The sequence below is a fragment of the Pygoscelis adeliae genome, unplaced genomic scaffold (assembly GCF_000699105.1).
Source record: "Pygoscelis adeliae isolate BGI_AS28 unplaced genomic scaffold, ASM69910v1 Scaffold359, whole genome shotgun sequence".
In the NCBI taxonomy this organism is placed as follows: domain Eukaryota; kingdom Metazoa; phylum Chordata; class Aves; order Sphenisciformes; family Spheniscidae; genus Pygoscelis; species Pygoscelis adeliae.
The window spans coordinates 1071308-1086141 of record NW_008825553.1 but is presented as its reverse complement, the minus strand read 5'-3'; the positions used below and the strand labels follow the sequence as shown (position 1 = coordinate 1086141).

Here is a 14834-nt window from a genome sequence, read left to right as displayed (position 1 = left end):
CAGCTTTACCCTGGGGTTTGTAGCGCTGAGCCCAGAGCACCAGGAGAGATGCAACGCTTGTCCTGGGTAAGTAAAAGGAAAAAACGAGGAAGAAAGAGGATTTAGAGGAATGAAGTGTTGGGCTTCTGAAGGAAAGAGCCTCCTGTCCGTTTGCAGGAGCCAAAACGTTTGCACGGCCGTTGAGGGCTGGATGGGTGCTCTTGCTTGGACTCCCCTTGAGAGAGCTGCTCCTTCCGAAAGCTTTCCTTGCGGCTGCCGGAGCAAGCTCTGCCTGGGTCTTGCAGACACTGGCAGCGGGAAGGGTTTAGAGAAATGTATATATTGATTAATGAGGGTGCTTTTACATTTGATTTTTGCTCATTGTTCCTTGCAGTGGGGGACTCCTCATTTCCCTCCCAGCAGCCAGACATGGAACAAAGAGATGCTGGGGTTTTTTTATATCTTTGAGATGAGCTCATGCCTGAAAGAACGTGCACTTTAAATAAACGGCCCTTTTCTTCCCTTACCAGCCCCGGCAATCAGAGCAGCATACAGGCTTATTGGATTTAAAAAAAAAAAAAAGAAAAAGAAGACATTGTTATAAGGGAGGGGGACTGAACCGTCAAGCATAAAGTTAAATTGAGCTCAGCTTGGCTTCCTGCTGTTAATCGCGTGGACCTTGGGAACGGCAAAATTATTGGTAGATGCAGTTCTGGAGAACATCGTTTCGGGGGGGTAACACGTTCACTAACGAATGGATGGTAGAGCTTTTCCTCCGGTGAGGACCCTGGGTGTGGAAGTTGACTGACACCTCATTTCAAGGGCTGTTTTCAGGCCTTTGAAAGAGAGAGGTTGATGTAGATGAGTCATGAGAAAAACATGCAGTAATCCGCATTTTCAGCCAGATTTTCAGTGTGCCGCAGGACACTTGTGCTGAGTTTTGTGTGGTCTCTGCCGCGCGGAGCTCTGCTGCCTGCTACAGCTGGCGCGGGCAGGAGGGTCCCGTGGATGGGCTGGGGGGAGAGGTTGGGCTCAGCTCTGATTTCTTTCCTTTCTTTGGACGTTTCCTTTCTGCAGGCTTTTTCCATCGACATTATTCGGCACAAAGACTCTATGGACGAACTGTTCAGCCAGCGCAACGAGATCTTTGGGACGTGCGGGGAGGAACAAAAAGCTGTTCTCCAGGTGAGCCTCCCTCCGCTGTTTGCCACGACGGGGCAGACAGAGAGGGCAGAGAGGCGAATGCTCAGCTCGTGCACGGGCTGAAGTAGTTTAAAATTATTCCATCTTTAGTAATTCCCACCAGCGTTAGCAGAAATCTCTTTACATTTATTACTCTCCTTTATTGCCTATTTTTATTGCAGTGTTTGAGGAGGGGGGGGGGACAGCAGAGATTTCTGCGGCTGCTTTAATTGGAATTACAGCTTGCGCGCGTGGAAGGCCACCAAAGGCACCTCCTGCTCTTCCAGCTCGCAGCGTGCAGCTGGCGTTATTCCTGGGCCCTTTTGCATCCCTTGCTATAACTCTCCTCCCTCCTTTTTTTTTTTTAGGAGAAAACCGAGTCCCTGGTGCAACAGTACGAAGCCGTGAGCCAGCTCAACTCGGAGCGCTACGCTCGCTTGGAGCGCGCCCAGGTCCTGGTCAACCAGTTCTGGGAGACCTACGAGGAGCTGAATCCGTGGATCGAGGAGACGCAAGCCCTCATCTCCCAGCTGCCCCCTCCGGCCATCGATCACGAGCAGCTCAAGCAGCAGCAGGAGGACATGAGGGTAAGAGGACGCGGCGTTTGCGTCTCCTGCACCATTGGTTCTTCTACCTTAAGCGGAGGCGCAGCGCTCGCAGGGGCGAGAGTGCCTCTTTTCTGAATTCTTCTGATATTTTTCCCCCATTCTCTTCTTTTTGGGGGTCCTGCCTATGTAATACAAGTGTGCTGTGAGTGTACCATGTGGAAATCACTAGTTACGTTGGAGCCCTTCTTACTAAAATACAGACTGCACCTAAGGGAGCCTGGCTGCCTTCAGATCTCCTGCCTGATTGCGGCAGGGAAAACAGCTTTGTGCTTTTAGGGTAGAGAGCTGCAAAGCGAATTTTCTCAGTGGTGTCCCCTGCGGGGAGGGTCAGGAGGCGGCTGTGCCGGGGAAGGACCCGTGCCGGGCGATGAGCCGGCACGTGCAGAGCTGTGGCCATGTTAGGAAGAGCCGAGTGCCATGTGCTTGGCAGATGCTGGTTCAAGAAATCCACGGTGTGAGTTCACTACCAGATACGATCGCTGCTCTTGGAGTGTTGCATGAAATAAATAGGCAATGGCTTTCAATAGATTTCTAAACAAATGTCTTTTTTTCCCCCCCCTATTCCCTAGCAACTGAGAGAGTCCATTGCTGAACATAAGCCTCATATTGACAAGCTGCTGAAAATCGGACCGCAGCTCAAGGACCTCAACCCCGAGGAAGGAGAGATGGTGCAGAAAAAATACTCGACGGCGGAGGCCATGTATGCCAAAATCAAGGAGGAGGTGTGCCAGCGGGCTCTCGCGCTCGATGAAGCCGTCTCGCAGTCCACCCAGGTAGGCTGGGGTGCAAAGGAGCCGAGTCTTCTTGTCACAGTCCCCTGGGGAAGCCACGAGCTTTGAAATGCAGTTTTATTCTGAGTGTTACGATTGTAAAACCCTTCATAAGGCACAACGTGGTCAGACACCTCCAGGGTAGTTTCCTGCTGCTCAGCGCTGGCTGTGAGAGCGGGGGAGAAGGCGTTTGAATCTTGACATAGTAAATAGGGTAATAAATTTTTACAACCTCAATAATGATGCTCGTTCAAAGGGGCTGTGTTGGCATCCACCCAAGGTTGGAAGGGCCCGGAGAGCCTCTTGAAAGAGCTTGGAGAGATAAGTTTCATTTCTGATAAGCTGCGTGTGCAGTGAACGGCCACGGGATCCTTTGTATGGGAGAGTTAACGGTCGTCTCCAGGGTCTGGGCATCTCCAGAGAAGGTCAGTGGCTGCAGGAGCAGAGATATGAAAGGAAGGGCAGAGACTGTAGGTGCTAAAGTCCAGAAAGGGGGTGAAGAGTTCCTGCTGCTGAGGTTTATGACCCCTAGTTATGTTTCATTTCACCCCGTGTTACCATAGCACAGTTGGTTTTTGTCATGTCTGGGTGTTTGTTTTTTTTTTTTTATTCCTGTATTGTGTAGTCACTTCTCTTGGTTTGCACTTGTATTAACTCCGAGTTTTTCCCCCCACACTCCCCTCCCGTCTCATCTCTCACTCCCGTTGTGGAATGTGTTATCTGTGTGTGTTGCTGCCTGTGCCCGTCCTCCCCACATGGTCCCATTTCATTCTTGTGTTGACTGCGCCCCACCATTGCAGATTACAGAGGTAAGCCCCACCGCCACAGATGTTCATTTACGCTCTTTCTTTGGGCTGATTCTATTTTACACCCGGACTTTTATTTCTGGTCCGTGCGCAGCTCAGCAGGACGTGCTTAATAATTAACTCCGGGGGCCTGAAATCACGTTTCCGAGATGGCTTTCGTTGCACTGCCGCCTGGTCTCGGCCGCGGCCAGCTTCCGCTGGGAATGCTTCCTGCAAAGCAGAGGTTTTGCTTTCAGAGCGGTTTACACCGATGCGTGGAGCTCTCCGCTCTGGCTGGACTTGCCCGTTTGCTCCTGCTTGTTGGCTGAGCCAGCGTGCTCCTGATCAACTTTGGACCGAGAGCCCCTCTCCTCTCTGCTGTTAGAGCCTGGGACTTGGCGAACGCCAACGCTGGTGTCCTGCAGAGAGGGACCTGAGCTAGCAGCCAGAGTGCAGAGCTGTCCTTCTCACCAGCAGAGATGGTTTGGGATCTTAAAGGCCAAAGTTGACTTTTCTTTAAAAAAAAAAAAAATAATAATAATAAACCCTGCTAGACCCCCTTCCTCTCTCACTCTTGGCTTTCTGGTTCTGCTTTTCTTGAAGCCCCAGCTCTGCGGCAGCTCGCTCCTCCCCGTGCGCATGCGGCCTTCCACCATCTCCCGCTGACCCTGCCGGGGTGGTTTTCTCGCTGGCGTTGCACCGAGCGGAGATTTCCGTCAGCACCAAACGTGGGCACTTTTCCAGCAGCACCTTTGCGTGGATGCTCAAACAAACGGGATTGGGTTTTCTTGCCACGCTGCCCGTCTGCAAGAAGTGGGACAGCGGTCAAAAATGTGAATTTTGTAGGGCTGAAGCCGGCGACAAATCGCTGCCGTGTTTGGTTCACAGTTGCCTGTGCTGGCTCTGTGAGTCTGTATGGCTGATGTATGGTTTGAGCTGGTGCAGCCTGGGGCTGTTGGCAGCAGAGGAAAGCGGAGGCAGGCATAAACAGGAGGCTGCAGGTTTAATTGCTGTTGCAGGCAATGTTTGTCCTCTCCGAGAGGCCGCTGGGTGCAGCGCTGAGGGCTGTTGCACACGCAGGGGAGCGATGCAGCGTTGCTTAATCTCATCTTGCCTGCCCTAATGGACTTGCTCCTCTCCAGTTCCATGATAAGATCGAGCCCATGCTGGAGACGCTGGAGACCCTCTCCTCCCGCCTGCGCATGCCACCCCTCATCCCTGCCGAGGTCGATAAGATCCGGGAGTGCATCAGCGAGAACAAAAACGCCACGGTGGAGCTGGAGAAGCTGCAGCCCTCCTTCGAGGCTCTGAAACGCCGCGGGGAAGAGCTGATCGGGCGATCGCAGGGAACGGACAAGGACCTGGCAGCGAAAGGTGTCTTGGGGTGGATTTAACAGAAGGTGCTGGCTGGGCTGGTAGCACTGCCCAGCTTCTCCTACCCAAACCATGGCTCCATCACCATGGGGGAGATTTTGATGTCCCAGGGGTTATTTCAGAGGGTCTCCTGGCCTTAGGAGGAAGGATGAGTCCTCTGCACGCAGATATCTGGTGCCTGCTTCCATCTGGAGCAGACAGGGTGGTATCAGCCAGAGGAGAAAGAAGTATTTGTGGCTGCTCAGGCAGAGGTCTGAGCTGGTCACCCTGAGCTGGTCTCTTGCGGCAACCGTTGGTGGCCCCTGTGAAACGATTTGTTGGTGTCGATTCAGCATCTAATGGAGGGAAGGAACATCCCCAGCACAAAAAGACCTGTCAACACGATTGGCACTAATTGGCGCCTTTCTTGGCAACTCAACAGCCAGCTCATGGACTGAGTGAGCGTAGACTTCACGCTAGAGGTGGCCAGAACAGAGGTTCCTTGGAGGAGAATGTGTGGGCAAATTTGCCCCGAGCTTGCCTGCGCTTAAATAAAGGCTTTATTTCTGCAAGCTGGAGTTTCTCATGTCCCTCAGTATCTCTGAGTTAATGCTCTGATAGTCCTGGTCATCTTTAATCCCTATTTGAATATTCTGTTGGCTATTTCTACGTGGAAAGTGTTTGCAAAATGCTTTTGAGTTGTAGAAAGGTTTCCTTCTTCACTGAATGTTTTCATTCCCTTCCTCAGTTATCCAGGATAAGTTGGATCAGATGGTCTTCTTCTGGGAAGACATCAAAGCTCGGGCGGAGGAACGTGAAATGAAGTTCCTTGATGTCCTGGAGCTTGCAGAGAAGTTCTGGTACGACATGGCAGCCCTCCTGACTACCATCAAAGACACGCAGGACATCGTTCACGACCTGGAGAGCCCAGGCATTGACCCCTCCATCATCAAGCAGCAGGTGGAAGCGGCAGAGGTGAGGACCATAGGACTGTACCCCCGTATGGAACTTGTCTGCACCCAGCTTGTAAGCTAAATTGGGGTAGATCGTAGATATGAGCACAGCCAGAAGTGGCTGTAAAACAGTTTTGTAGGCAGGCAGTCGGATTATGAAATGTTATTTCCATTGCAGTTTGGAACTGCAAGGAAAAAAACAGAAGTGTATTTCACATATCCCTCCCCACCACCACCGCCCCCTGTTCCAGACAAGGAAATGATGCTTAAATCACTTTATCTGCTGCTGTTTTGGGAAGCTTATCAAGCGTGTGGTCAGAGTTGTGTGCCCACTTGTTTTGAGTGATGTGGAAGTTTGCATGGTTCTGCTCCCAGTCTGAGTCGAAGGCATCTGAGTGCTGTCTAGCGTGGGAAGTGTATATTTAGATTTTGGTTAGACTGGAGATAATTGTAAAGCTGGATGGGCTTGGATTTGTGTGGTGGTGTTTGGTTGTTTCAAGTTAAGTGGTGAAATCCACTTCAGGTGGATTTGACTTGACTTGCACCTTGGGGAACAGGGATGTTTCTTTATGCTTTGCTAAGTTTGTCCTTGCTATTTCCCTTTTATAACCACCCTGACTTTGGTTTGCAACTTTGGAGTCTCAAAAACTAATTTCTGTATTGACAAAATACTCCTGTAAACAGTACATCTCTTGTAAACAACATCTTCAACCAGGCAGTTCAGGCACACGTAAAGCTAAATACGGATGTTCTTATTTTAGTTCCCCCAACCTCTGCACGCAGCAGCATTGCCACGGTGGCCAGAGGTGGGAGCAGACCAGGTTGGTGGTGGCAGTGCTGGCGAGCAGGACAGCCGTCTGCTCGCTGGGTAACCTAGTCCTGGGGTCTGGCGTCAGGCTGTCGGCCAGGGTGAGGACACCAGAGCAGGAAGGACTCTCCGTTCTTCAGCCTTCCTGTTCATGGGGCAATTTTGGAAGCGCATTTAATAATATTTTTCTTTTGTCGCTGTGTTATATGCAGACTATTAAAGAGGAGACGGATGGCTTGCATGAAGAGCTGGAGTTCATCCGACTCCTTGGAACTGATTTAATTTTTGCCTGTGGCGAAACTGAGAAACCAGAAGTGAAAAAGAGCATTGATGAGGTAGGAAAACCAGCAGCCTCTCCTCCGGATAAAATCAGGTAGCAGCGAGTGGGAGAGCCTAACGAATTTTGTGGGCAACCTTGTGTTCCGCAGATGAACAACGCGTGGGAAAATCTAAACAAAACGTGGAAGGAGAGGCTTGAAAAGCTTGAAGAAGCCATGCAGTCGGCTGTGCAATACCAAGATACGCTTCAAGTAAGAGGCAGGGCTGTGTGTGTGGGGTGGGTAGACCTCGGGAACACCACTGCGAGTTCTCTCCCTGGAGTTGTACTGGGATTTGCACTAATGCAAAGCAGGGAAATGTCTCCTGGGTGAGTGTCTGCAGCCTTTGTTACAGCCTGAGCTCACCAGCCAACTCCAAGGAAGAGCAGACATTTGACTGGGTTTGTCTTCCCAAACGTCTCTTCATTTCTGCATGAAGCAGCAGGATGAGCCTGGCTGCCGTCAGGTCCTTCTGCTGGAAGCAGGGGAGGGGAGGAAAGAGCTTGCAAAAGAGTGTGCTGGCCAAGCAGGCGTCTCTGCCCCAAAAGACAAGTTTCATGGTTGCGGGGTGGTTTCCCCGACCAGCTGCGGAGGGAGCACGCTTTGCCATTCCCTTTGCTAACGGTGTCGGCCCTCCTTTCAGGCCATGTTCGACTGGCTGGATAACGCCGTGATCAAACTCTGCAACATGTCTCCTGTCGGCACTGACCTCAACACGGTTAAGGAGCAGATGAACGAGATGAAGGTACGCGGGTAGAGTGGGACCAGTTCTCCGGTGCTTGCTTTGCATCGTAGAGCTCGCGCTCAATGATTCATTTTGTTCTGGTTTTTGTCCTGCTTGTTTTGGCAGGAGTTTAAAATGGAGGTTTACCAGCAGCAGATTGAGATGGAAAAGCTTAATCACCAAGGTGAACTGATGCTAAAAAAAGCTACAGATGAGACAGACAGAGACATCATAAAGGAACCACTGACAGAACTGAAACATCTCTGGGAGAATTTGGGCGAGAAAATTGCTCACAGACAGGTAGAGAGAAGATCTGGGCTCTTGCAAGTGCGGGGTTGAAACTCGCTGGGATGCTCCCCCTCCTTCCCGACTTAAACTTTCCTTTTCCTTCCCTGTCCTTGCCCAGCATAAGTTAGAAGCCGCTCTCCTGGCACTCGGCCAGTTCCAGCACGCATTGGCGGAGCTGATGGCCTGGCTGACCCACACCGAGGAGCTGCTCGACGCGCAAAAACCCATCAATGGAGACCCAAAAATCATCGAGGTTGAACTCGCAAAGCACCATGTGAGTATTCCCGCTCCAGGTCCGTTTTTAGTCTATTCCCGTTGCAGGAGTTTATTTCTCATGCAGGGTTTGAGTTGGTTTGAGTCCATGAGAGCATGCAGGAATTAACAGGGTGTTTTAGAGAGGCGTCCCAACGTTGGCCCACCACGTCTCATGTAGGTGCTGAAGAACGACGTCCTGGCCCACCAAGCGACCGTGGAGACGGTGAACAAAGCGGGCAACGAGCTCCTGGAGTCGAGCGCAGGGGACGACGCGAGCAGCCTGCGAAAACGCCTGGAGAAGCTGAACTCGTGCTGGGAGTCGGTGCTGCAGAAGACGGAGGAGCGGGAGCAGCAGCTGCAGTCCACGCTCCAGCAGGTCAGGGAGACGCGTCGGGGGTACCCCCCTGTGCCGCAGAGAGCTGCTGAGGGTCCTTTTGGGGAGAAATGAAGGGGGAAGGAGTTAGAGAGACACACTGGGATTTCTTTTATGCAAGTTTTTCATTTAACTCTTGGTCCTGGAGCGGTTCGGTGCCTGCCCAGAAGCACGGCAGGGACCAGGCAGACCCGTGTGGTTAAGGAGGTACAATGTATAACCTTCCTTTAATGCGCTGGTGCATCCAGCTCTGCCTCTTTATCTGGTTTTGAAGCAAACACAGCGTTAACCCTGGCGCATGATCAATGGTGGCTGATGTCATCTGATCTGTGGCCGATTATATGTTCCCGAACAGGCCCAGGGTTTCCATGGTGAGATTGAAGACTTCCTCCTGTGGCTAACGAGGATGGAGAGCCAATTGTCGGCATCAAAACCCACAGGGGGTCTGCCAGAAACTGCGCGGGAACAACTCAATGCCCACATGGTAATTTCTTAGGAGAGATTTTTAATGCTTTTAATTCAGCAAGCTCCTGTCTGTCAAATATCAGCATCAAAACTTCTCCCTTCTGTATCCGATGGGAAGGAGAGTGCTCCTCTGGTCTCTTCTTACAGATAATTTTGCACTCGATGCCTGGGACAAGCATCACGGTGCTTTAACCACCTTTCTCTGCTCAAAGTGACGCACGGCTGTCACTTTGCTGCCTGCCCTGAACCTAATTTTCTCATCACCCTGAGTCGCAGCAAGCCGTGGCCCCTCTCTGAGCTCTTCCTTTGTCTAACACTTCGGTGATGCCTCCCTTGCAGGAGCTGTACAGCCAGCTCAAAGCCAAGGAGGACGTCTACAGTCAGCTGCTGGCCAGCGATGACTCGGGCTCTGGCTCAAAGACGGAGCAGAGCGTAGCGCTGCTGGAGCAGAAGTGGTGTCTGGTCAGCACCAAGATGGAGGAGAGAAAGGTAGTGTCGGTGGAGGGATGCTGTCCACCCTTGCCCCGTGAGCCGGTCTGACAGCGCTTGCTCCCTGCTTTGCTGCTCTGCTTTCCCCGGGAGGGATGGAGCGGGCCAGGGCTGGGTTGTTTTTTTTTAGACAAGCTCTCTCTTGGTCGCACAGGTTGGGTTTGTCTTTCAGATGGTGCTGTCTGAGCATCAAGCTGTTATTTATTTTTCTAGATAGTCATCAGAGTCGGTTAAATCGCACAGAAAATGAGAGTAAAATTGCGTTTTGGGTTAATTTAGAGGAGAGGTGGGAAGAAACCTCCTGCAGCTCTGAAAGGCAGGCTTTGTTGGTCCTCTGCGAGACAGCAGGCCAAATCCTCCTCTGAGCTGACTCCATCCTAGGCTTTTGGCTGGTGATGAGATAAAACAAGGGACACGGTGGCCTCAGCCCAGAATAAATTTGCGGTGCTGCAGCTGTTACCATCAAAATACCATCCACCTCATTTACCGAGCCGCTCTCCCTATGGCAGTCCCTTTCTCAGGAAGCTGAGGGTGACGCAGCTGCTCGTGTGCCGATGAAGGTCTCCCCTTTCAGGGGCGATTCTTGTTTTGAAAGAAAGCGGTGGCTTTCACTGAAACCTCCTCCCCTTGGTAAACAAGTCGCGTTCCCGGGCCGAGGCGATGAGGTTCCTGTTAGAGGGACGTTTCGGCAGGGACACAAAGGCTGCCTCTGTCTGCGAAACTGCAGATCGTGAGCTCTCACCCTCCCGTGCTGTGTGTTTTTTTTTTTGTTGTTTTCCCCCCCCCCCCCCCTTTCTTCCTCCCCGCTGCGGCAGGCGAAGCTGGAGGAGGCGCTGGCCCTGGCCACGGACTTCCAGAACTCCCTCCAGGACTTCATCAACTGGCTCACGCTGGCCGAGCAGAGCCTGAACATTGCGCCCCCGGCCAGCCTCATCCTCAACTCTGTGCTGGCCCAGATCGACGAGCACAAGGTACCGGCACCGTGAGCACCCAACGGCTCCCTGGGATGGAGGGAGCAAGGGGGGCACCTCATCTCCCCTGCGCCCACGGGCTGCTCGCAGGCACGTCCAGCTCCCTTACAGGTAAGAGGACATCTTTGCCGTTCGCAGGTATTCGCCAACGAGGTGAACGCTCATCGGGATCGCATCATCGAGCTGGATCAAACCGGGAACCAGCTGAAGTTTCTCAGTCAAAAGCAGGATGTGGTGTTGATCAAGAACCTGCTGGTGAGCGTCCAGTCCCGTTGGGAGAAGGTTGTCCAGCGCTCGGTGGAGCGGGGACGGGCTCTTGATGATGCCAGGAAGCGAGCCAAGCAGGTGAGAAACACGGGAAGGGTGTGACGGACCCCAAAGTATGGCCAACCTTGAGGAACAGGAGGTCTCAAGACCAGAAGGGGACTGGGGACCCACCACCGTTAAGTTTCAGACTTGCTCCTGTTTCTTTGCAGTTCCACGAAGCTTGGAAGAAACTGATTGATTGGCTGGAGGACGCAGAGAATCACCTGGACTCGGAGCTGGAAATTTCCAATGATCCCGACAAAATCAAGCTCCAGCTCTCCAAACACAAGGTAGAGCTTTGCCAAAGTGGGACCGGTGCTGGATGCGGGACCGGTGCTGGACGCTGGGTGGAAGGGTGCTTTCTCGGGACGGGGAGCAGGGCAGCACCTCCTCTGCCGTCAGGCCAGGGGAAAGGCACGTCCACGCTTACCGCTGCCATGGAAAATGTTCAGCTGGGGATCTTCACAAGCACCGTGTATCTTCAGAAACCCAAGGCCAGGCTTTCTGAAACAGTTTTGTTTTCTCTCCGGTTCCCAGGAGTTCCAGAAGACGCTGGGGGGGAAGCAACCTGTCTACGACACCACCATCAGGACGGGCAGAGCCCTCAAAGAAAAAGCCTTGCTTCCAGATGACACTCAAAAGCTGGACAATTTGCTGGGAGAAGTCCGGGATAAGTGGGACACAGTGTGCGGCAAATCTGTGGAAAGGTAAGTCCAGCCCCAACGTTGTACCAACAGCACTTGTTTGCCGAGGACTCATCAAAGTGGAGAGCAGAGGAGGGGAAGCGATTTCGTGGGGTGGTTGGAGGAGGTCACTGGGACATGACAAGAGGAGGGGAGTTTGTTCATGGAAGTTGACAGGGATGTTTGTTTTTCAGGCAGCACAAGCTGGAAGAAGCCCTCTTGTTCTCTGGCCAGTTCATGGATGCGTTGCAGGCCTTGGTGGACTGGCTCTACAAGGTGGAACCCCAGTTAGCTGAAGACCAGCCTGTCCATGGGGATCTGGATCTGGTCATGAACCTGATGGATGCTCACAAGGTGAGAGCACCTTTTCCAGCTCTTCTCTGGGACATGAGTAGGGCTTGTCTTCCCCAAGAGCCAAAGAACAGAGGAGCCAGAGTTGGTGCCTTGCTGCAGAGCTGCGTGTCTCACTGCTTTGCTTTGCTGTGGTGGACAAGGAGGGCAAAAACTGGGTGAACAAGTAGGAAGAAACTTTTACGTGGGTTACAGGAGCTGGAGCTCTGTTCTTCTGAGACGCTATCAGTCAGATCTGTTGAGGGTTTAGTTTTGAAAAGGTGGCTGAATTTATAGTCCTCTGTAAACTTTGGTCTTGGCAGTTCTCTCCAGCGTGTCTTGGAGACTGGCGCTCCTGGGTTGGGATTAGGTCACGCGTTGAAATCACCAGACGGGGCTTGGGCTTCCATTCAAGGCGGCCGTTGCGTTGCAGCCGGAGCTCCCAGGCTAGGGCTCGTCTGCTCCAGGTCACGACTGCTTCTGCCAGGGTGGAAGGTTGGGGCTCCTGCCCACGTGTGCTGACGCTGAAACGTGCTCAGGAGCTGCCTGCGCTGTCTAGCTCCCTACCTGCCTGCCCTCCCATCACGCCGGGTTGTGGCGGATCCCTAACGTGGGTGCAAAACCCACGGTACAAACTATTTCAGATGTGCCCCCTGTTTTCTTCCCCACGTGAAACAACCCGCTGGGACTGACTGGGCCCGCCCGGCTTCTGCCCTCTCTCCCTCCAGGTCTTCCAGAAGGAGCTGGGGAAGCGCACGGGGACGGTCCAGGTGCTCAAGCGCTCCGGCCGGGAGCTCATCGAGAACAGCCGGGACGACACGACCTGGGTGAAGGTGCAGCTGCAGGAGCTGAGCAACCGGTGGGACACGGTGTGCAAGCTGTCCGTGTCCAAACAAACCCGTCTGGAACAGGCCTTGAAGCAGGTGAGCAGAAGACTAGGGGTGGAAAGGGTCTCGGAGAGCTTTGCTGGGGCTACAGGTTTGTGCTGTACACAAACACAAACCTCAGAGAAGAGGTTTTGCCCAGGGGCTGATCTCCTGGCCAAGCAGGACACCCCAGCCCTGCAGCGGTTACCAGTGAGAACTGCAGAGTGGGTTGGTGTCCATTATTTACTTACTCTTTTCCCTAAAGAAGAGCCGATAAAGGCTGATTTGAAAAGGGAGGATGAAAAGATCTCACCGATGCGCACGGCAGGAATAGAGCGGTTGTTCGGGGGTTTTCGGGGTTGTGTTTGCTAGTGTCCAGTGCAAGAGAGAGACCTAGACTGAAGCTAAAAAAAAAAAAAAAGGTCGAAGGCTCTTAAGTAGTTTTTACGTCAAGTAGACAATTTACAGAATAAACTGCCCAGGTGCCAAATTGGTCAGAGTACGGGTAGTTGTGCTGTTTTTAAAAACATTCAGTTCTTTAGTGCGGCTGATGCCGAGGGGAGGGAGGTGCCCGGCTGCCGTGGGACCCGGCTGCTGGTGGTGCACAAGCCCAGGCCAACAGACAGGGCTTTTTTCCCCCTTTTCTTATTTGTTTTTAAAGTCCCTTTCAGCCCTTTGTCTCTCCAGGTCTCAGCAGTGAATTGAGTGGCCCATTTTGGGAGGAGCAGGGCTAACGCCTGTGCTTTTTTGTCGCCACAGGCAGAGGAGTTCAGGACAGCCGTGCACATGCTGCTGGAGTGGCTCTCGGAGGCAGAGCAGTCCCTGCGCTTTCGGGGAGCGCTTCCCGACGACGCCGAGGCGCTGCAGTCCCTCATTGACGCGCACAAGGTAGTGGGGAGCTCTGAAACGCAACCCGAGCAAAATTTATGGGGGAGAATATTGCAAAATAATTCCTTTGGGCCTTTCAGGAGTTCATGAAGAAAGTGGAGGAGAAGAGAGTGGACGTGAACGCAGCAGTGGGCATGGGGGAGGTCATCCTGGCCGCCTGCCATCCCGACTGCATCACCACGATCAAACACTGGATCACCATCATCCGAGCCAGGTTCGAGGAGGTGAGTCCACCAGGCTTTGTTCCAGGCTGATGGTGAGAGGCGGTGGTGGACACCACCACCAGGGATGGCCATGTGGTGTTGGTTCCTGCCCCGGGTTTCCCACGCTGGGCTGACGGTCGTCTCTGCGTTTCCAACAGGTTCTCACGTGGGCGAAGCAGCACCAGCAGAGACTGGAGTCTGCACTTTCCGAGCTGGTGGCGAACGCGGAGCTTCTGGAAGAGCTCCTGGCTTGGATCCAGTGGGCTGAGACAACCCTGATCCAGCGGGACCAGGAGCCCACGCCACAAAATATTGATCAGGTCAAAGCCCTCATCTCCGAACACCAGGTGAGCCCAGCGCCAAACACGGCGGGCACTCGGGAGAGGGGCAGGGGCAGGGTTCCTGCCCCTCCATGGAGGAGGCATGGACTTCTCTTGGAAGTCCCTATTAAAACAGCGTGTGACCCAACCGGAGCTGTCACCTGGGAGCAAAGCCAGCCCAGGGGATGAACTCCACCGTCTGCGGATCCAAACCAGCGCTGTGCAATAGCTTGACCACAAGCCCCCATCGCCGGTGCTTAACGCTCACATCTCCTCTGTGGGCTTGGCACGTCCCAGCGAGGATCTGGAGCGACAGGAGACCGAAAAACATCTTGAAACTGCAAAGGTTTTCTTGTCCCTTTTGTATTTTGACAGTCCTTTATGGAGGAGATGACACGGAAACAGCCAGACGTGGACCGGGTCACGAAGACGTACAAGAGGAAAGCTACTGAGCCCCCCCACGGGCCTTTCATCGAGAAGTCCCGCAGCAACAGTATGTCTCCGCTCGATAGGCAGCTTTCGGTGAAGCGTGCTATGACGGGAGGAAATGAAATGCATAGGAAACTAATTAACTTTGATTATCAATTAACAAGGCATCCTGCATTGACAGCCGCCAGGAAGGTGGTTTGAAACTTGTCAGGAGGGGAAAATCCAGGTGGCATTTGCCAAAACGCCCGTGCTGGGGTGTGCTGCGCCTGGGGAAGCTCGCGCCGTCACTGCTCTTCTCTGTCTCTCTGCAGTTGCTTTGTGATGAGGTTTTGGGGTCTTTTTTTATGTTGTTTCTTGAAGGCAGAGCCTGTTGTGAATTCCCGAGTGCAAAGGGAGCGCCGGGGGGGGGTGTAGAGCCATCCGTCACCCCATCCTCCTACCTGGGGACACTGTGTCCCTTCGGAGAGCAGCCAGCGAGGCTGTGGGAGG

The 14834-nt window shown here is 53.1% G+C and overlaps 1 protein-coding gene across 1 annotated transcript in view; it reads left to right on the top strand.

The window, feature by feature from the left end:
• MACF1 (microtubule-actin crosslinking factor 1) overlaps window positions 1-14834 on the top strand; it is a 112826-nt gene that overhangs the window by 84770 nt on the left and 13222 nt on the right. The window contains exons 66-88 of the mRNA XM_009332204.1: window positions 1057-1164; window positions 1530-1748; window positions 2339-2542; window positions 4467-4698; window positions 5426-5652; window positions 6651-6773; window positions 6867-6968; window positions 7399-7500; window positions 7606-7779; window positions 7886-8041; window positions 8201-8398; window positions 8751-8879; window positions 9200-9349; window positions 10165-10320; window positions 10459-10665; window positions 10797-10916; window positions 11164-11333; window positions 11504-11663; window positions 12368-12562; window positions 13265-13393; window positions 13474-13617; window positions 13755-13943; window positions 14292-14438. Coding sequence (XP_009330479.1) covers window positions 1057-1164; window positions 1530-1748; window positions 2339-2542; window positions 4467-4698; window positions 5426-5652; window positions 6651-6773; window positions 6867-6968; window positions 7399-7500; window positions 7606-7779; window positions 7886-8041; window positions 8201-8398; window positions 8751-8879; window positions 9200-9349; window positions 10165-10320; window positions 10459-10665; window positions 10797-10916; window positions 11164-11333; window positions 11504-11663; window positions 12368-12562; window positions 13265-13393; window positions 13474-13617; window positions 13755-13943; window positions 14292-14438 — 3741 coding nt within the window. The remainder of the gene's footprint in view (window positions 1-1056; window positions 1165-1529; window positions 1749-2338; window positions 2543-4466; window positions 4699-5425; window positions 5653-6650; window positions 6774-6866; window positions 6969-7398; window positions 7501-7605; window positions 7780-7885; window positions 8042-8200; window positions 8399-8750; window positions 8880-9199; window positions 9350-10164; window positions 10321-10458; window positions 10666-10796; window positions 10917-11163; window positions 11334-11503; window positions 11664-12367; window positions 12563-13264; window positions 13394-13473; window positions 13618-13754; window positions 13944-14291; window positions 14439-14834) is intronic.